Source organism: Embiotoca jacksoni, unplaced genomic scaffold, assembly GCF_022577435.1.
Source record: "Embiotoca jacksoni isolate LCO1_2020_lvr unplaced genomic scaffold, fEmbJac1.0.p SCAF_41, whole genome shotgun sequence".
Taxonomy (NCBI): Eukaryota; Metazoa; Chordata; class Actinopteri; family Embiotocidae; genus Embiotoca; species Embiotoca jacksoni.
Window position 1 is genome coordinate 760,623 of NW_027185394.1, and position 22,500 is coordinate 783,122.

The following is a 22,500-nucleotide window of genomic DNA, read 5'->3' on the forward strand; positions in this document are numbered from 1 at the left end:
TTTTTCCACCAGCAGAAATCTGGTGGTGAGTTCAGGTACCGCTGTTCCTCCAGCAGCAAAGCGCTTCTCTCATCACTCCGATAAAATCAATGCAGACGGACTTCGTCCACACGGGCCGAGTTGTTGGTTTACGACCTCAGATTAGCAGTAAAAGGTCAAAGGTCACCACAGGGTCAGATGGTCTCCTGTGGGGTCGGAGGGGGGTTACCCTCCTTCTCCTCCTCCATTTCCTCTTCCACCTCCTCCTCCTCTTCCATCCCCTCCTCCTCCTCCTCCAAATCCAGATATGAAAGTAGAATCAGTTCTTCAGCAGGTTTTTATTTAAACTATAAATAAACTATATATATATATATAAACTATATGTATATGTATATATATATATAAATATAGTTTATATATATAAACTATATATATATAAACTATATCTATAAACTACATATAAACTATATATATATATATAAACTATATATATATATATATAAACTATATCTATAAACTACATATAAACTATAAATAAACTATATATATATAAACTATAAATAAACTATATATATAAACTATAAATAAACTATATTTATGTATAATCTATAAATAAACTATATATATATAAACTATATTTATGTATAATCTATAAATAAACTATATATATATAAACTACATATAAACTATATATATATAAACTATAAATAAACTATATATATATAAATTATAAATAAACTTTATATATAAACTATATATATGTATAAACTATAAATAAACTATATATATATATATAAACTATATATATATATATATATGTAAACAATTTTAAAGCATTTAAATTGCGTGTTCTGATTTAAAACACGGATTTTTCATCGCCTCCTCTGAGAACTAACGAAAAAAAACCAACAACAGAAACTCGGCGTCACGGAGGAAATCCTGAAAGTCTGACAAATGTGTGTTTGTTTGGAGGGTAAACAAAGCAGCAGAAGAAAAGCAGTAAGACAGATGGGAACCGAGGACGTGAGGTCAGCAGACGACATCTTTCGCTACGTATTTACGAACTCATTTAACCCGGCGAAGGAGGCGGGAGGAGTCGGATCCTCCCTCATTGATCTCAGCATCGATTCTGCAGCTGCTTCCATAACTCAGACCGTTCTCATCTGCCTGGAGCTCCACGAAAGACGTTTGTTTCGGGTTCTTCCAGCTTTTATTTATTTATTTTGTGCGTGAGAGGATTTTGTAATTGTGCAGGAAACTATTTAGGAGCCTTCGAATCCTTGAAGCCGACACGAGAAGGATCCGCTTTCTGTTTCACACTCGTAACCTTCCCTGAAGCGTGAGCTTCATCGCTGGCGTCCGGAGCACCGATGTTCCTTTTAATCTCCAAAATCTATTCGTACATGCGACTTTCATTCGTCCTTATTTTCCCGTTTTTTTCCCGGCGCCTGGTTGTAGTGTGTTCCTCCCATCTGAAGGTGGCGGTAATACGCCTAAAAGCTGCCGCATTCATATCGTAATATCGGAGGGGTGAAAATTCGAAGACAAATCAAGGCCAAGCTGTTTGTCTTTAAACTTGTTGTAACCAGACTGTCAGACTTCCGGTTGAAATTCGGACTTTTCAAAGTTAAACCATCCATTAGTTTTTCCTTCTATCTGACTCCGCCTCTGACTCCGCCTCTGACTCCGCCTCTGACTCCACCTCTTGCTGTCTTCCTCAGATCGGCACGTGGTACTCCAACAACACGTTGGCCATGAACTCCACTTCGCTGGACCTGAACGCGTCCGAGACGCTGGCCAACAAGACGCTCATCGTCACCACGATACTGGTAACGAACCGGTGACTTGGCGTTAGTTATGGTTACCGGGCGGGTTTCACGCTCCTCTGCTGAAACCGGACATTTGTTTGTTTGTTTGTTTGTTTGTTTGTTTATTCCCACCTCCCTTCTGGACAGGAAAACCCCTACGTGATGCGGAAGTCCAACTACCAGGACTTCCAGGGTAACGAGCAGTACGAGGGCTTCTGCGTGGACATGCTGCGTGAGCTGGCGGACATCTTGAAGTTCTCCTTCAGGATCAAGCTGGTGGACGACGGGCAGTACGGAGCGCCGGAGCCCAACGGGAGCTGGACCGGGATGGTGGGCGAGCTGATCAACAGGGTGAGTGTGTGAGTGTGTGTGAGTGTGTGTGTGTGTGTGTGGGGGGGGGGGGGGGGGGGGTATCGTCAGGTTTCCAATCAGATCGGTCAGATCCACCGCTGGCTCCTCCCCCAGCTCGTCCAAATATGGTCACTTCCTGCTCCAAACTGCTCCGAACTAGCAAAGATGGTGACGGACAGAATCTGAACTGGAGGATTCACAACGTTCACAAACCAACGATGACATCACTGATGGATGATGACATCACTGATGGATGATGACGTGAATTTTCTTTTCTTTTATTCAGTTCGATCAATAGTTACAGAACTGATTGATTCTCCGGCGACGACGTTGATGAAAAGCAACTGATGAGCTGAATGTTGTTTCAGAGCAATTATAAAGTGTGACCACACAGAAAATATCTCACACTGACACACTGACGAGCAGCATTCAATGATTTCTCCACCATCGGTTCTGCATTAGTCGTTATGGCAACAGCGACGGCACCCTTAACTGCAACGCGAGATTCGACCAATTACGTAGAGCGGCGGAAACGCTGAGGAAGCATCAAGTGTCTCAGGGAGGTCGTCTAATTAAAACTGCAGAGGAAGTAAAGACGTACGTGTGTGTGCGTGGTGTGGTGTGGTGTGTGTGTGTGTGTGTGTGTGTCTATTTGTCAGTCATCCATTGTTGTTTGGTTCCATCCATCCATCATCTACACCCTCTTTATCCTGACTGGGGTCACGGGGGGGCGGAGCCTATCCCAGCTCACCTTGGGTGAAGGCGGGGTTCACCTGGACAGGTGGTCAGTCCATCACAGGGACACAGAGACAGACGGAAACAAAGACCGTCCACGCTCTCATTCACACCTCAGGGACATTTGTAGAACCACCAGTTAACCTGAGGTTCATGTTTCTGGATGGTGGGAGGAAGCCGGAGAACCGAGAGAACCCACGCAGGCACACGGAGAACCTGCAGACTCACACAGGAAGGCCGGGATTCAAACCCAGAACCTTTTCACTGTGATGCGACCATGAAAACCACTGAACCGCTGTGACGCCTGTTGTTTGGTTTTTCGAGTTAAATTTATTCTACTCTTTTGTCCTTTTATTATACGAGGACCATTAAATAATTTCTGAATTATTTAAATGTGAAGCCGTTCCAGTAAATTCAGACAAATTTATGGAAAGTGAGAAAAAAAATTCAAAGTGGGGAAATTGTTTGGAAATCGACACACAAACCAACGGGCGACATGACCGAACAGACCGGACAGTCAGGAAGAGTTAGATCCACAAGAGAGCATGATGACCACAATGGTGATGGTGGCTGATCTGTGTGTGTGTGTGTGTGTGTGTGTGTGTGTGTGTGTGTGTGTGTGTGTGTGTGTGTGTGTGTGTGTGTGTGTGTGTGTGTCAGAAAGAGGAAATGGGAAACACAAGCCATTAAGAGGCTAATCAACTGCCTTTTTCTGACTAATTATACAAAACTGTTTCAATTACACTGTTGGATCCCTCAGCACGAACACACACACACACACACACACACACCACACCACACCACGCACACACACACACACACACACACACACACACACACACACACACACACACACACACACCACGCACACACACACACACACACACACACACACACACACACACACACACACACCACGCACACACACACACACACACACACACACACACACACACACACACCACACCACGCACACACACACACACACACACACACACCACACCACACCACGCACACACACACACACACACACACACACACACACACACACACACACACACACACACACCACACCACGCACACACACACACACACACACACACACCACACCACACCACGCACACACACACACACACACCACACCACGCACACACACACACACACACACACACACCACACCACACCACGCACACACACACACACACACACACACCACACCACACCACGCACACACACACACACACACCACACCACACCACGCACACACACACACACACACACACACCACACCACACCACACCACACACACACACACACACACACACACACCACACCACACCACGCACACACACACACACACACACACACCACACCACACCACGCACACACACACACACACACCACACCACACCACGCACACACACACACACACACACACACACACACACCACACCACACCACACCACGCACACACACACACACACACACCACACCACGCACACACACACACACACACACACACACACACACACACACACACACACCACACCACACACACACACACACACACCACACCACACCACACCACACCACACCACGCACACACACACACACACACACCACACCACGCACACACACACACACACACACCACACCACGCACACACACACACACACACACACACACACACACACACACACACACACACACACACCACACCACACACACCACACCACACCACACCACACCACACCACACCACGCACACACACACACACACACACCACACCACGCACACACACACACACACACACACACACACACACACACACACACACACACACACACACACCACGCACACACACACACACACACCACACCACACCACGCACACACACACACACACACACCACACCACACACACACACACACACACACACCACACCACACCACACCACACCACGCACACACACACACACCACACCACACACACACACACACACACACACACACCACACCACGCCACACACACACACACACACACACACACACACACACCACACCACACCACGCACACACACACACCACACCACGCACACACACACACACACACACACACCACACCACACCACGCACACACACACACACACACACACACCACACCACACCACACACACACACACACACACACACACACACACACACACACACACACACACACCACACCAGACACACACATGAACACACACACACACACACACACACACACACACACACACACACACACACACACACCCATTGCCCTCCCTGAGCCTGATGAAAGTGGGTGAAATCCGTTGAACAAGCGTCTCCTCGTTAATGAATGAAGTGTTGATGAAGAGCGTCCAGCTCGACGCTCCGTCGTGGATCTACTCGTTAATGAGATTATCTTCAACTTTCACGTCACCGTGTTCACCGACAAGGTTAAATCTACACTTCAGTCAGTCGCTGCTGGAAAAACTCAGAGAAAAGTGTTTTTATACGAGGAAAGAAGTTAAATATTAATGCTCACGAGCGTTTAGATGAAATCAGAATAAGACAAAAAGATCAAAGTTACTGAAAAGTTAAAAGGGAGAAATCTGCTTTAGTTTGTTTGTCCGTTCGTCCATCGTTCACATTTTACTTTAGTTTTTGTTCATTTTCACAACAAAACAACAACAAAATGTTTTATTTATAGTTTTCATTAATAAAATAAACATGGACGTGGATATTTTTAGTTGAGAGGAAAAGTCTCAAGCATCAACTGAAAGCATGTCTCTTGTGTCTCTGCAGAAAGCCGACCTGGCGGTCGCCGGCTTCACCATCACCTCAGAGCGGGAGAAGGTCATCGACTTCTCCAAACCCTTCATGACTCTGGGGATCAGCATCCTGTACCGGGTGAACCTGGTGAGCTCACCGCTCCACTTCCTGCTCCACTTCCTGCTCCACTTCCTGCTCTTTTCCTGGTTTGTTTCTCAACACCAGTTAGAAACAGAAACCGCATCGGCTTGAAACACAACCTCGATTTTTGGTTTTACATTTATTAAAAGCTCGTTTCAGTCAGATGCATTTTCCTGCGTTGCGTTAGAGCTCCGCGGCTTCTAGGCGCCGCCCACGTCGTCGTTGCCTAGCAACTGTTTTTTTTATTTTTTATGATTTAACCACTCGAGCGCCTGAAAGGAGTGTAAGAAGAATCTGGTTTCAGTTTTTTGGATCTTCTTTTACTGAACTGAACTGAGTCACATCCAGGAGGTCAGAGGTCAACGGGAGACCTTCACAGAGAAGACGTGACCTTGAAACTCAGCGTTTGGTTGGACGAATCGTGAAAAACAGGTTTGAGGCACCTGAAGGCACCGCGGCCGTTCGTCCGTCAGCGGATTAAAAAACGAAACATTAATCAGCTGTTTCTGTGTCGTCGTAGTAAACAGTTCGTTTTGAGTTTTGGACTTTTCTGATCATGTACATTTTTTGTTTTTAGTTGCTTTTACATGTTTGGATTCTTCGGCGTCACCGAGTCCAAACATTTAATAAAGCCGAGGACAGACAGAGGGATCGGTTCTTCTCCTTTTATTTGGAGAGGAAGTGATTCAGTTTCAGGGAAAATATGAGTTCTTCAGCCTCCGAGAGACGACCGCTGACTGGAATCTAAAAACAGAGACTTCCTGAGAGTCCGACTGAGACCTGCTTTCTTATTTTGTTTCATAAAAAGGTATCGAAGTCCTGCAATAGTTGCTGGTTTTCCTTTCTGTCCACTCATCAGTCCTCAAAGATACAGTTCTGGTATCGGAAATATTTACGTCCATCTCTGCTTTAAAAGAGGTTTTAAAAACACTCTGCAAGGTGTTAAGAAGTCTGTTTAGAAAGTGAGCATCAATGATTTATTCCACAGTTCGGTCACCCGGTAGCACAGCAAAGCGTGAAATAGACACGCTTTGGGCTGTCTAGGCGTGACAGTTGCACGTAGTCAGACTCTTATTTCAGGATTTTGTAGAAGTGTCTTTGGCAGCAGTCGAGGTCAGTCGAAGAAAAAAAAACATTTCAAATTTACAGCTGAGTGAAATCTGCTAAAAAGCGACGGTGTGAATTCGTTGTGAAGCGACTCGACCTGACGACATGATGCAAGACTTGACAATAACTCTGCAAGAAGCCGCCGCCTCCGCGTTCCTCCGAGTCTTTAAACATGAAAGCAGGATTTGTCGGGAAAATCTAAATCACAACAACTTCGCCATAAAAAAATGTAAAAAGCCGCTCGTGAGAGTTGTTGAGTGAGAAGCTGCAGGTTGGTCGGGACGTCCGGCCTGTTGGGACGAAGTGACGCAGGAACTCATCAGAAGCAGCTTTCACCGGTCGGACGTCATTTAACGCTCTTTACTTTAACCCGGATTTAAATTCCTCCATTTAATGTTCAATAACTTCTCACATATACGTCACAGCTCCAGTTAATGACTTTAACTCAGGAGGAAACCTGTACCGATAAATGACTTCATTTATCAACGTCATAACACCAGACATGAAGGAAAGTCAAAATAAAATCACATTCAATTACATAAATTGTGGGTTTAAATCGCTTATTTATGGTAATAAAGAGAGTTGTATTTTGAAAGAGTAACTTTATGATGTCATACCTTCAGCAGAGTTTTTTGCAGAAAGAAATCACAGGAAATTAGCAAAATTGCAGCAAATACGGTGGAAATGAACATAAAGTCGACTTTATGTTGTAAAACTTTCAACAGAACTTCAATTGACGACAGTTTTATTTTTTTTGTGTAAAAATCTGCTGCAACATCCCGATTTCCTGCAGCGAGTGTTTGATGGACGTGTCATCAAACACGTTGTAATAACAGTTGAAGGCAATTTTAGAAAAACTTGGAAAAAACAACAATTTCCCCCAAAATGTGAATAATAAAGAGGTGTTTGAACGGAGTGACGTCTGCTTCAGGAGCTCCACAACAACAAGCGTTAATAAAACGTGTATTTCTGGTGGAAGCGTGCCGACCCACGGCGCCTGAAGGCAGCTCCTCGTCTTCCTCTCCACCATCTGTCCTCCACGGTCGATCCTCGTATTGATCAGTCAGCTGTTTAATGTGCGGCGAGGCTGAAGTGTTTATTTAAGGATTAAGTCGAACCGCGAGCATCGTTTCCACCGACGCTAACGGCCGGCGGCGATTTACGCTCTCGATACCGACGAGTCGCCGGAGATCTGTCGCCTCGATCGGGAGGGAAGTTCAGGATCTGAACCGAGACGCCGTAACTTCAATACACTAAACACCCAGCTGCTGAAGAACACACACACACACACACACACACACACACACACACACACACACACACACACACACACACACACACACACACACACACACACACACAGAGAGAGGCTGCATTGACCTTTTAAAGGGCCCTCGGGCTGCAGACAGATTTTATCCTGATGTGTGTGTGTGTGTGTGTGTGTGTGTGTGTGTGTGTGTGTGTGTGTGTGTGTGTGTGTGTGTGTGTTTCAGGGTCGTAAACCCGGTTACTTCTCCTTCCTGGACCCGTTCTCTCCGGCCGTCTGGCTCTTCATGTTGTTGGCGTATCTCGCCGTCAGCTGCGTCCTCTTCCTCGCCGCCAGGTAACAAACCGCCTCTCAGAGCGTCTTTTATTTTATCTTCACTTCACAACCAGGAACACCGAGTTCACAGGGACGTAACTCACCTGGTGAGAAACCTGAAAGAGAACAAAGTTTAACTGTTAAAAGTCAAGTTTAAATGTCGAGGAGAAAGTTGAGCTCAGTCTAACCAATGAACATCTTTTTTGACCCCCCCTTTCCCCTCCTCCTCCGACACCCCCCCCCCCCCCTCCCCATCACCCTCCCCCTCCCAGGCTGAGCCCCTACGAGTGGTACAACCCTCACCCGTGTCTGCGGGAGCGGCGGGACATCCTGGAGAACCAGTACACGCTGGGGAACAGCCTGTGGTTCCCCATCGGAGGCTTCATGCAGCAGGGCTCCGAGATCATGCCGAGGGCTCTGTCCACGCGCTGCGTCAGCGGAGTCTGGTTCGTACCACGGGGGAACGGGGTTCATGTTGGAGAACCCTGTTGCCATGGCGCCACTGTTCACGTGGTTCGCAGTTAATTTCACCAAAAAACAGCTAAACTCAAGTTAACACACCGCTAACAAGCAGCTAAGAAAGCTAACCATCAGCTAACAAGCAGCTAAGCTAACAAGCAGCTAACAAGCAGCTAAGCTAACAAGCAGCTAAGAAAGCTAACAAGCAGCTAACAAGCAGCTAAGCTAACAAGCAGCTAAGCTAACAAGCAGCTAAGAAAGCTAACAAGCAGCTAACAAGCAGCTAAGCGAACAAACAGGTAATTACACTAAAGACAAAAAGAAAAAACACCTGGTGTCTCCTGACCTTGTCTCCTGACCTTGTCTCCTGACCTTGTCTCGGACGGTGAAGCTCCGCCCCCTCATCACACGTTTTGTCGGCCAGGAGATCCTGCTCTGATCTGACCTCCTCCTGGAGGGCAGATCAAACAAACAAACAAATAAATAAACAGACAGACAAACAAACGAACAAACAGTCGTGTAAACGTCGCAGTCTCTTGTCTCATTTGTAAAATCATCACTCTACCCCCTCCCGCCCCCCCACCCCCCTCCTCCTCACATTAGCTGAAGGTGAACAGATGGTAAAGAGACTCGTGAAAATGATGACGACGATGATGATGATGATGATGATGATGATGATGATGATGATGATGATGATGATGATGATGATGATGGCAGCTTCTCTCCTTGTTTTTAGTTCTGCTCCTCTGCCCTCTGGATTTTAAATTGCATGACTTTTGCCTTCTCATAGGAGTGTACAGTTTGTACAGTTATATAGTTCCTCAGTAAACTACCCCCCCCTCCCCCCGCTCCCCCCCTCCACCCCCACTCCCCTCAGTCCCAGTTGCTGCCGCCGGGCAGATGGTCGGGACACCGGAGGGACCGGAGGAGGTCCGTCATCATCCTCTCTGCCTCGTCTGGCACTCAGAATAAATACTCGTGAGTGTTTTCTGGAGAGCGTCTCGTAGCGTGGAGACAGATTCACGTCCTGTCGTCTCCGCCGCAGCCCGACTTCATGTTTAGGTTGAGGATTTTTACCAGAAACCTCCCGACGCCCCCCCGCCGTGCCCTCCATCTGGCTCTGAGCTCGCAACGAGAGTTTGTCGGGGGTTAAAGCTCTTCTTCTTCTGCTCCTTCAGGTGGGCGTTCACCCTCATCATTATCTCCTCCTACACCGCCAACCTGGCGGCGTTCCTCACCGTGCAGCGGATGGAGGTGCCCATCGAGTCCCCCGACGACCTGGCTGACCAGACCAACATCCAGTACGGCACCATCCACGGAGGATCCACCATGACCTTCTTCATGGTGAGACACACATTTTATTTCTAATAACGAGTTAGCGAGTTTAAAACTAGTCCAGAACCAAGTCCAAAATCTGTCGAACATCAGTTCCAAACCTTTTAAAACCTTTTAAAGGCTTTTAAAACCTTCTAAAACATTTCTAAAACCTTATAAAACATTTCTAAAACCTTTTAAAGCCTTGTAAAACCTTTTAAAACCTTTTAAAACCTTTTAAAGCCCTTTAAAGACTTTTGAAACCTTTTAAAACATTCTAAAACATTTCTAAAACCTTGTAAAACCTTTTAAAGCCTTTTGAAACCTTCTAAAACCTTTTAAAGCCTTCTATAACATTTCTAAAACATTTTAAAACATTTTAGATCCTTTTAAAACCTTTTAAAACATTTCTAAAACCTTTTAAAACCTTTTAAAGCCTTTTAAAGCCTTTTGAAACCTTTTAAAACCTTCTATAACATTTCTAAAATATTTTAAAACATTTTAAAACCTTCTAAAACATTTAACATTTTAGATCCTTTTAAAACCTTTTAAAACATTCTAAAACATTTCTAAAACCTTTTAAAGCCTTTTAAAAACCTTTTCAAACATTTTGAAACCTTCTAAAACATTTTAAAACCTTATAAAACATTTCTAAAACCTTTTAAAACGTTTTAAAACCTTTTAAAGCCTTTTGAAACCTTATAAAACCTTATAAAACATTTCTAAAAACTTATAAAACATTTTAAAACCTTCTAAAATATTTCCAAAACCTTTTAAAGACTTTCAAAACATTTTAAAACATTTTGAAACCTTCTAAAACATTTCTAAAACCTTTTAAAGCCTTTTAAAGCCTTGTAAAACCTTCTAAAACATTTCTAAAACCTTTTAAAACCTTTTAAAGCCTTTTGAAACCTTTTAAAACATCTCTAAAACATTTCTAAAACCTTTCAAAAAACCTTTTAAAGCCTTTCTAAAAGCAGTACAAGGTCCGTCTAAAAGAAGTCTGAACTGGGTTTAAAACCAACTCAAAAACCAGTCAAGAACCAGTTAAAAAGTCCTGAACCGAAAGTAGTCCCCACCGAGTATTTGCGCCTGCTGTTTCCGTAGCAACCAACGTAGATGAAGTTCAGACGAACTCTGCTGGTTCAGATCTCCCCACCGGAAACAAAAACACAGATTTATCCTCGTCTGACTTTTACCGCATCGATAAACACGAAGTGAACAAGAAAAAAGATGTGAACTAGATCGGATCAGCATGAGGGACGCTCGGCACATGATTGGTCCTTACGTCATGTTAGGGACCAGCTGATTGACGCTGAAACAGCCAATCGCGGTGTGTGTGTGTGTATGTGTGTATATATATGTGTGTGTGTGTGTGTGGATGTGTGTGTATATGTGTGTGTGGGTGTGGGTGTGTGTGTGTGTGTGTGTGTGTGTGTGTGTGTGTGTCCCTCCTCCTCCAGAACTCTCGGTACCAGACGTACCAGCGGATGTGGAACTACATGTACTCCAAGCAGCCCAGTGTGTTTGTGAAGAGTACTGAAGAAGGCATCGCCCGCGTCCTCAACTCCAAGTACGCCTTCCTGATGGAGAGCACCATGAACGAGTACTACCGCAGCCTCAACTGCAACCTGACGCAGATCGGAGGGCTGCTGGACACCAAAGGATACGGTATCGGCATGCCGCTGGGTGAGTAGAGCCAGGTCCTCTCTGATTGGTCCAATGACTCGCCTTCATAAACATACTATCTCTATTTCTGGTCCAGAATTAAACCTGTTTGTAAAAAAAAAAAAGAAGCTGCTTAACTTAGCTTAGCACAAAGACTGGAAACAGGGGGGAACTGCTAGCCTCCCTCAAGGTGAGAAAATCCAACAGCAGCAAAACCAATCAGCAACCATCAGTGATGTCATCAACCATCAGTGATGTCATCGACCATCAGTGATGTCATCGTTGATTTGTGAACGTTATGAATCCTCCAGTTCATCACAGCAGCTGTGACATCACACAATCTGGCATGCCAAGATGGCGCCGTGCTAGCAGCAGCCTGTTGCAGCAGCTCCTCCCCGAGTGTGTTGTTATTAGTATTTTTTAAGCCTTTCTCCTCTTCGTAGTTGTTTTGTTTTTTCTTTCTCTCGTGTGTTAAGTTAACGGACCGTAATGGACCGTAATTTTTCCACGTTTCTGGATGGGGGCATTGTTATTGTTTACTCTCGTGATCAGCTGATCACGCTGAGTAGCCCTCTACTGCTGCGAACTTCGGAGAAGACGTCGGGGTTACAGAGCTGGAGCTAAGATGAAGGTGAAGAGGAGGAAATATAAACCATCGGTACCGGAGATCTTAATGGGGAACGTGAGGTCGTTGGTCAACAAGACGGACGAGCTCGGCGCGCTGGTAAAGACCCAGAGAGAGTACCGGGAGTGCAGCATCATGTGTTTCACCGAGACATGGCTGCACTCACATCTCCCGGACCACAGCGCGGCCGTACCCGGCTTCAGGACTGTTCGGGGGACGGAGACGTTGTGCAGAGCGGCAAGAAGAAAGGTGGAGGGATTGAAGTCTATGTGAACGAGAGGTGGTGTAATCCTGACCACGTGTGTGAAGGAACATTTCTGTAGCCCGGACATTGAACTTCTAGCCGTGGGGATGCGTCCGTATTATTTGCCGAGGGAGTTCACGTCCGCCATTGTTATCGCTGCGTACGTTCCTCCATCAGCTGACGTAGAGGCAGCAGTGGACACCATCTACTCCACTGTGGCTAAACTTCAGACTCAGCATCCCGGTGCATTTTTGTTAGTTACTGGAGACTTTAACCAGTCTGGATAAAGTACTGCCAACTTTGCACCAGTATGTTAACTGCCCCACATGGAACAATAAAACTCTGGACCTACTGTATGCTAATGCCATGGATGCATTCAGTACTACTGCCCCCCCCCCCCCCCCCTTGGTAGATCAGACCACAACCTGGTCCTGCTGACCCCCAAGTATGTTCCTCTGGTGCAGAGGCAGCCTGTGACCACCAGGACTGTGAGGAGGTGGACACAGGAGGCTAAAGACGCCCTGCAGGACTGCTTTGAGTCCACGGACTGGGATGTGCTGTGTGGACCACATGGGGAGGACATCAACAGCAGGACGGACTGTATCACAGAATACATCAAATTCTGTGAACACACCACCGTACCATCCCGGACTGAACACTGCTTCCCCAACAACAAGCTGTGGATCACCTGAAAGTTCTTCTTAATAAGAAGAAAGCAGCCTTCAGGTCTGGGGACAGGGAGGAGCTCAGGAGAGTGCAGCGCCACCTGAAGGAGAAGCTCAGGGAGTGCAAGGACTCCTACAGGAGGAAGCTGGAGGCCAAACTCCAGCAGAACAACGTGAGGGAGGTGTGGACCGGTATGAAGGAGATTACTGGGTTCAAGGGGAGAGAGAGACAACCAGGGGGAACCTGGAGAGGAACAACCAGGGGGAACCTGGAGAGGAACAATCAGGGGGAACCTGGAGAGGAACAACCAGGGGGAACCTGGAGAGGAACAACCAGGGGGAACCTGGAGAGGAACAACCAGGGGGAACCTGGAGAGGTCCAATGAGCTAAACTGTTTCTTCAACAGGTTTAGTTCACCACCCTCATCTGTCTCCTCCACACCTCACACCTCCCAAACACCTCTGCTGCTTCCCCCCCTCCCCCCTCTGTGCCCCCTGGTGAACTGCATAGAGCCCTCAATCTCAAAGGGCTCTTCCTCCATCTACACCTCGAACCCCCCCACCCACCCCCCTCACCCCCCTCTCTGTGACGACTGGCCAGGTTAGGAGACAGCTGGAGAGACTCCACCAGCGCAAGGCTGCAGGACCTGACGGCATCAGCCCCGTGGTCCTGAAGACCTGCGCCGTCCAGCTGGCTGAGGTCCTACAACACCTCTTCAACCTGAGCCTGAAGCAGGAGGAGGTCCCGGTGCTGTGGAAGACGTCCTGCCTGGTTCTTGTCCCCAAGAAGACGACTCCATCTGGCCTCAACAACTACCGACCGGTTGCCCTCACATCTCATGTGATGAAGGTGCTGGAGAGGCTGGTCTTGGCCCACCTCAGGCCGCTGGTGAAATCTTCTCTGGACCCTCTGCAATTTGCGTACCAGCCTCATGTGGGAGTGGACGATGCCATCATCTACCTGCTGCAACGAGCTCAGTCTCACCTGGATGGAACCGGTGACTCTGTGAGAATCACTTTCTTTGATTTCTCCAGTGCATTTAACACCATCCAACCACTGCTGCTGAGTGAGAAGCTGCGGGTGGTGGTGGAGGGGGGGGGGTTGGACACGTCCACCGTCTCCTGGATCACTGACTACCTGACAGGCAGACCACAGTTTGTCCGTCTGGGCAGTGTGCTGTCTGATACGGTGGTCAGTGGTACTGGAGCTCCTCAGGGAACTGTTCTGTCTCCTTCCTGTTCACCTTCTACACCACTGACTTCCAGAACAACTCAGAGTCAAGACATCTGCAGAAGTTCTCTGATGACTCTGCAGTGGACGGTGTATAAGGGATGGACGGGAGGAGGAGTCAGTGGACGGTGTATAAGGGATGGACGGGAGGAGGAGTCAGTGGACGGTGTATAAGGGATGGACGGGAGGAGGAGTCATTGGGCGGTGTATAAGGGATGGACGGGAGGAGGAGTCAGTGGACGGTGTATAAGGGATGGACGGGAGGAGTACAGGGCAGTAGTGGAGGACTTTGTGGAGTGGGCTGGTAGAAATCACCTCCTTCTGAACGTGGCCAAGACCAGAGAGATGGTGGTCGACTTCAGGAGGAAGACGACGGCTCCACAACCGCTGAGAGTTCTGGGAGAGGAGGTGGACATGGTTGAGGAGTACAAGTACCTGGTGTCTCCATGACAACAGACTGAACTGGAAGACCAACATCAACGCTGTCTGCAAGAAGGGGATGAGTCGACTCTTTTTCTTGAGGAAACTTCGATCCTTCAATGTGTGCAGTGAGATGTTGGAGATGTTCTACCAGCTGTTGTGGCCAGTGCATTGTTCTTCACTGTGGTCTGCTGGGGGGGAGAGGTGGTGGGGGGGGGGGGGGGGGGAGCAGCATTGGAGCCGGTGACACCAACAGACTTAACAAACTGGTTAAGAAGGCCGGCTCCATCATCGGTTACAAACTGGACAGTCTGGAAAAGGTGGTGGAGAGGAGGACGCTGAGGAAACTATTGTCCATATTGGATAATCCTGACCACCCTCTCCACCTGCTGCAGGGACAGAGGAGGACATTCTCCAAAAGATTCCTCCAGCTCCGCTGTCACAAGGACAGAGACAGGAGATCATTCCTGATACAGGAGATCATTCCTGATACAGGAGATCATTCCTGATACAGGAGATCATTCCAGATACAGGAGATCATTCCTGATACAGGAGATCATTCCTGATACAGGAGATCATTCCTGATACAGGAGATCATTCCAGATACAGGAGATCATTCCTGATACAGGAGATCATTCCAGATACAGGAGATCATTCCAGATACAGGAGATCGTTCCTGATACAGGAGATCATTCCTGATACAGGAGATCATTCCTGATACAGGAGATCATTCCAGATACAGGAGATCATTCCTGATACAGGAGATCATTCCAGATACAGGAGATCATTCCAGATACAGGAGATCATTCCAGATACAGGAGATCATTCCTGATACAGGAGATCATTCCAGATACAGGAGATCATTCCTGTTACAGGAGATCATTCCAGATACAGGAGATCATTCCTGATACAGGAGATCATTCCAGATACAGGAGATCGTTCCTGATACAGGAGATCATTCCTGATACAGGAGATCATTCCTGATACAGGAGATCATTCCAGATACAGGAGATCATTCCTGATACAGGAGATCATTCCAGATACAGGAGATCGTTCCTGATACAGGAGATCATTCCAGATACAGGAGATCATTCCAGATACAGGAGATCATTCCTGTTACAGGAGATCATTCCAGATACAGGAGATCATTCCTGATACAGGAGATCATTCCAGATACAGGAGATCATTCCAGATACAGGAGATCGTTCCTGATACAGGAGATCATTCCTGATACAGGAGATCATTCCTGATACAGGAGATCATTCCAGATACAGGAGATCATTCCTGTTACAGGAGATCATTCCAGATACAGGAGATCATTCCTGTTACAGGAGATCATTCCTGATACAGGAGATCATTCCAGATACAGGAGATCATTCCTGATACAGGAGATCATTCCAGATACAGGAGATCATTCCTGATACAGGAGATCATTCCAGATACAGGAGATCATTCCTGTTACAGGAGATCATTCCAGATACAGGAGATCATTCCTGTTACAGGAGATCATTCCAGATACAGGAGATCATTCCTGTTACAGGAGATCATTCCAGATACAGGAGATCATTCCTGTTACAGGAGATCATTCCTGCCCACTGCAATAAGACTGTACAATAACTCACCTCTGGCAAAATCCATCACAGTACAATAACACTGTTGACTGTGTTTCTTGGTTTGTTTGTATATATTATATATAGATATATACTGTACTGTATAAACTGTGCATTTTCTATTTTATATTTTCTATTTGTATTTCTTACTGCTATTTACTGCTATTTTATTGCTTTTCTATTATTATATTCTATTCTAATATTTTATTCTATTATTTCTATTATTATCTTATTGCTCCTGTATGTATGCTGCTGTAGAGAAAAAATTTCCCCTCGGGGATTAATAAAGTAAATACCTACCTACCTACCTACCTACCATGCCGTGTAATACACCCGCCCGTCCACAAGAGGGAAGCCTATTCACGTTGTTTACGGAAACCCACGTCGTTACCGTTTGGAAGAAAAACTCTCGACCCAATCGAATAACACGATCCAACCAGTGAAGATTGGAAACAGGAAGAGGAAGAAGAACTGAAAGAAAAAAAGAAGAGTTCATTTCGTTTAAAAAAAAAAGTGAATCTGTCTCTCGGAAACTTACCAGAGAAAATATTTGACTTCACAGGGAAGTTTGATTTCCTCAAGAAGCAAAGTGGGAAGAGAAAAAGATGAATCCTCCCGGATCCTTCAAACGGCGGCGGCGCTTTGTCTTCCATTATCTTTCACCTTGAAACGCAGCCGTCCGTCTCACAGTCACTTTCTGACGGAGTCAAGACGGACGGAGAACCAGTTCAAACCGAGTCCAGAACCAGTTCAAACCGAGTCCAGAACCAGTTTAAACTAAGTCCAGAACCAGTTTAAACTTAATCCAGAACCAGTTCAAACCGAGTCCAGAACCAGTTTAAACTTAATCCAGAACCAGTTCAAACTGAGCCCAGAACCAGTTTAAACTAAGTCCAGAACCAGTTCAAACCGAGTCCAGAACCAGTTTAAACCGAGCCCAGAACCAGTTCAAACTAAGTCCAGAACCAGTTCAAACCGAGCCCAGAACCAGTTCAAACCGAGCCCAGAACCAGTTTAAACTTAATCCAGAACCAGTTCAAACCGAGTCCAAAGTCCATCCGAAAGACTTTGAAGGAATTTGTTGAATAAATCAGATTCTGGTGGAACACAAAGTTGTTGCCGTGACAACAGACGATGCTTCAAATCTGGATTGTTGCCTTCAAGAAGAAACACTGAATATAATATTGATTTTAAAACCTTCATAAATCCTCTTCTTACATCTGAATCTTCTCATATTTGATGATGAAGGACTCTCCTCCTCTTCCTCCTCTTCCTCCTCCTCCTCCTCCTATTCTCCTCCTCCTCTTCCTGCTCCTCCTCCTCATCTTCCGCCTCCTCCTCCTCTTCCTCCTCCTCCTCCTCCTCCTGCTCCTCCTCTTTCTCCTCTTCCTCCTTATCCTCCTCCTCCTCCTTCTCCTCCTCCTCTTCCTCCTCTTCCTCCTCCTCCTCCTCCTATTCTCCTCCTCCTCTTTCTCCTCCTTCTCCTCCTCCTCTTCCTCCTGCTCCTCCTCCTCCTCCTCCTCCTTCTCCTCCTCCAGGCTCTCCGTACAGAGACGAGATCACTTTGGGGATCTTACAGATGCAGGAGAACAACCGTCTGGAGATCCTGAAGCGCCGCTGGTGGGAAGGAGGACAATGTCCCAAAGAGGAGGACCACCGGGCCAAAGGTGGGCGTCACGGCAACCACGTTTTTATTCTCTACGTGGGGTCACAGTTCTCGATCGACTTTGAGAAGTTACTCAATGTTGTGACGGTAAATTATTTGAATGAATATTCTGAAATGACACGGCTTGGTTGATCCAGATGTTCCTCAGGCCGACAGGAAGTTATGAACAAAACTTCTCACCACTTCCTCCGAATACTTGTTGAGCAAAAAAACAAAACAATCGATAGTTTTTAATAAGTTATTTTCCATCTTTTTTTTTTTCGTCTTCCGTCTGACTTTGTTTTCAGGACATTAAAAACAGGAAACCTGTTTTTTTTGTCTCATCGATTTTAACGACCGAACATTTCCTTTGTTGACCGGCTCGTCTTTTGTCCTCTTCGTGTCTCGACATCGACTGTCTCGCCGCCGTCAGTCCATCATAATGAAGTGGAGTCCTGTCGGAGTATTGATCCGCCGCTCGCTGTCGTCTGGGTTCAGACTTCTTCTTCCCAGAGCAGAGACAAAAGACACGTCGCCACGCCAACAGGGCCAGTCTGGATCTGGGTGTGTGTGTGTGTGTGTGTGTGTGTGTGTGTGTGTGTGTGTGTGTGTGTGTGTGTGTGTGTGAGTGTGTGTGTGTGTGTGTGTGTGTGTGTGTGTGTGTGTGTGTGTGTGTGTGTGTGTGTGTGTGTGTGTGTGTGTTGTGTGTGTGTGTGTGTGTGTGTGTGTGTGTGTGTGTGTGTGTGTGTGTGTGTGTGTGAGTGTGTGTGTGTGTGTGTGTGTGTGTGTGTGTGTGTGTGTGTGTTGAGTGTGTGTGTGTGTGTGTGTGTGTGTGTGTGTGTGTGTGTGTGTGTGTGTGTGTTGAGTGTGTAGTGTGTAGTGTGTGTGTGTGTGTGTGTGTGTGTGTGTGTGTGTGTGTGTGTGTGTGTGTGTGTTGAGTGTGTAGTGTGTAGTGTGTGTGTGTGTGTGTGTGTGTGTGTGTGTGTGTGTGTGTGTGTGTGTGTGTGTGTGTGTGTGTGTAGTGTGTGAGTGTGTGTGTAGTGTGTGTGTGTAGTGTGTGAGTGTGTGTGTAGTGTGTGTGTGTGTGTGTGTGTGTGTGTGTGTGTGTGTGTGTGTGTGTTGAGTGTGTAGTGTGTGTAGTGTGTGAGTGTGTGTGTGTAGTGTGTGTGTGTAGTGTGTGTGTGTGTAGTGTGTGAGTGTGTGTGTAGTGTGTGTGTGTGTGTGTGTGTGTGTGTGTGTGTGTGTGTGTGTGTGTGTGTGTGTGTGTGTGTGTTGAGTGTGTGTGTGTGTGTGTGTGTGTGTGTGTGTGTGTGTGTGTGTGTTGAGTGTGTGTGTGTGTGTGTGTGTGTGTGTGTGTGTGTGTGTGTGTGTGTGTGTGTTGAGTGTGTAGTGTGTAGTGTGTGTGTGTGTGTGTGTGTGTGTGTGTGTGTGTGTGTGTGTGTGTGTGTGTGTGTTGAGTGTGTAGTGTGTAGTGTGTGTGTGTGTGTGTGTGTGTGTGTGTGTGTGTGTGTGTGTGTGTGTGTGTGTAGTGTGTGAGTGTGTGTGTAGTGTGTGTGTGTAGTGTGTGAGTGTGTGTGTAGTGTGTGTGTGTGTGTGTGTGTGTGTGTGTGTGTGTGTTGAGTGTGTGTGTGTGTGTGTGTGTGTGTGTGTGTGTGTTGAGTGTGTGTGTGTGTGTGTGTGTGTGTGTGTGTGTGTGTGTGTGTGTTGAGTGTGTGTGTGTGTGTGTGTGTGTGTGTGTGTGTGTGTGTGTGTGTGTTGAGTGTGTAGTGTGTAGTGTGTGTGTGTGTGTGTGTGTGTGTGTGTGTGTGTGTGTGTGTTGAGTGTGTAGTGTGTAGTGTGTGTGTGTGTGTGTGTGTGTGTGTGTGTGTGTGTGTGTGTGTGTGTAGTGTGTGAGTGTGTGTGTGTGTGTGTGTGTGTGTGTGTGTGTTGAGTGTGTAGTGTGTAGTGTGTGTGTGTGTGTGTGTGTGTGTGTGTGTGTGTGTGTGTGTGTGTGTGTGTGTGTGTGACGTTCCCCACTAAGACAGAAAGCTGCTGTCTGGAAAAATCCTTCAAATTAAAAGCCTTTTAGTCGTCTGTGTAAAACTAGCTGTTGTAATGAAGTTGGAGGTCAGTTACAAATAACACACTGAAAACGAATCATTTTAAAATGTTTAAATAATTTATTAACACTAAACTGTGAATATTTTTCCCGACAGACAAAGATAAATGACGTTGGAGTCGTTAGCACGCTCGTATGCTAACTTAAGTAAAAAAGTAAAAGTCTTAAAGTATGTGATATTTACTGAACTTAATTAAGTAAAAGTAAATACTGTTATAAAAAAAAAAACTCAGTTTATTCTTTTAAAGTATGAAAAGTAAAAAATAAATGCCCTGTCAGTGTTTTATGTTTTCAATGTTTTTAGATTAATATTCTGTCAGAATTAATAAACATTTTTATTTTACACATTTTATTATATATTTAATAAGTAAATTATTTAAGCTTGATTTAACACCAGATCCCCATCTGTTTGTTTTGTTTCTGTTTTTTAAGAAGAACAAAGTCAACCAACTCAGAAAAAAACATTTCCCAGCGAATCTGTCTTTATTTTTGAAAATCATTTTTTTTCAGTTTACCAGGATTGTTTTTTTTAAATGGACGTACTTGAAGATCCTTTTTTTCTCACCGGACAGGAAGTGGATGAAAATGCGTAATCTGAAAAATAACTAAATCTGTCAGACAAAATGTCGCAAAGTAAAATTATAAAGTTTCGTAAAAAATGGAAAAACTCAAGTAAAATACAAATCCCTCAAAATTCGTACCTAATTACACAACTTGAGTTTTATTGGTTTCAGTTTGTAGCTGATAAGTTGTTATTAAATCTGAGAGCTGTTTTGATGTAAACTTTAGTTTTAGTTCAGGAGCAGCTTGTTTCAGATGAAAACCGACTGTCGGTGTCGGCGGCCTCCAGGCAGCAGGGGGCGCTGCAGGTCGTCAGTTTAACTGTAACTGAAGAATAAATGACGGCGATGTCGCTCTTCGTCGCCGCGTCTCTCAGGTCTCGGCATGGAGAACATTGGCGGGATCTTCGTTGTCCTCATCTGCGGCCTCATCATCGCCGTCTTCGTGGCCATTATGGAGTTCGTGTGGTCGACGCGCCGCACCGCCGAGACGGACGAGGTAAACCTTCATCCTCCACCTCCTCCTCTTCATCCTCCCTCGTCCTCCTCCTGCCCCGCCCCCGGCCTCGGGCACACCTCAGTAGGTCGTCCGCCTGCATGTGTGTGTGAATTTAAATGTTTAAAATGCATTAACCTGCGTTAACTGATTATTTTGACCACCAGGGGGCAGCACACCTTTTTTTATTTATTTATTAAATTTACCACAAAACAATTTAATCCTAACAAAAGTGTTAAAACGGTGGTTGAACTCAACTTGAACTTGTTGTTTACACGATTTGTTTTTCTCTCTTCTTCTGTTGAATGCATTTATTGTTCGGCACAATACCGCCACCTACAGTCCATGTCGGGCATCGACAGTCTGAAAGAGGAAACGGGACGTTTGCATTTTGCAGTTTTTTGTGATTGTTGTGATCAAATGTTGTGATATAGTTTGTGCAGTTTTTTTTGTGGTAAAAATTGCAGAAATAATTTTTTTAAAATTTCACCATATTTGCTGCAATTTTGCAAAAATTCCCGTGATTCTCTTCCGCAAAGAAATTTGTGAAAATGACAGTTTGATGAAATGTTAATTTCTTTCATTTAATATAGAGTTGCAGGAGAGAACATATTAGAGATTTAGCAAAGCTTTAAAAAAAAAAAACAGCCTCCAAGAAACTAATTTTTATAATCTTCACGCAATTTTTACGTTAAAAACTGTCGTGAACAGAAACTCTGCTGAAAGTATTAAAGCATAAAGATGCGTCAGTTTTAGACTCTTTTTCTCTCATGTTGATTCTCTAATTTCAATAAATACATAAAAAAAACATTCAAACTAAAATATTTCTGTGACTATCGTTACAGGAAGTCGGCACATAGCTTTATCATCGAGGTGGTTACAAAAAAATCTGAACATTTTCTAATTTCCGCAATTTTATGCCAAAAATAAAAATCACTTAAAATGCCACAAATTCTGTCATCATTTTTAAGAAAAACCCTCAAAA

At 45.5% G+C, this 22,500-nt stretch overlaps 1 protein-coding gene across 1 annotated transcript in view; it reads left to right on the top strand.

Annotated features, from left to right (window-relative positions):
- Nucleotides 1–22,500, top strand: part of LOC138209854 (glutamate receptor ionotropic, kainate 5-like) — a 105,824-nt gene that overhangs the window by 80,690 nt on the left and 2,634 nt on the right. Inside the window, 9 exon segments of the mRNA XM_069168647.1 lie at nt 1,701–1,808; nt 1,935–2,138; nt 5,684–5,797; nt 8,392–8,501; nt 8,753–8,926; nt 10,118–10,283; nt 11,717–11,942; nt 18,255–18,383; nt 21,397–21,599. Of these exon segments, the coding sequence (XP_069024748.1) occupies nt 1,701–1,808; nt 1,935–2,138; nt 5,684–5,797; nt 8,392–8,501; nt 8,753–8,926; nt 10,118–10,283; nt 11,717–11,942; nt 18,255–18,383; nt 21,397–21,599 (1,434 nt within the window).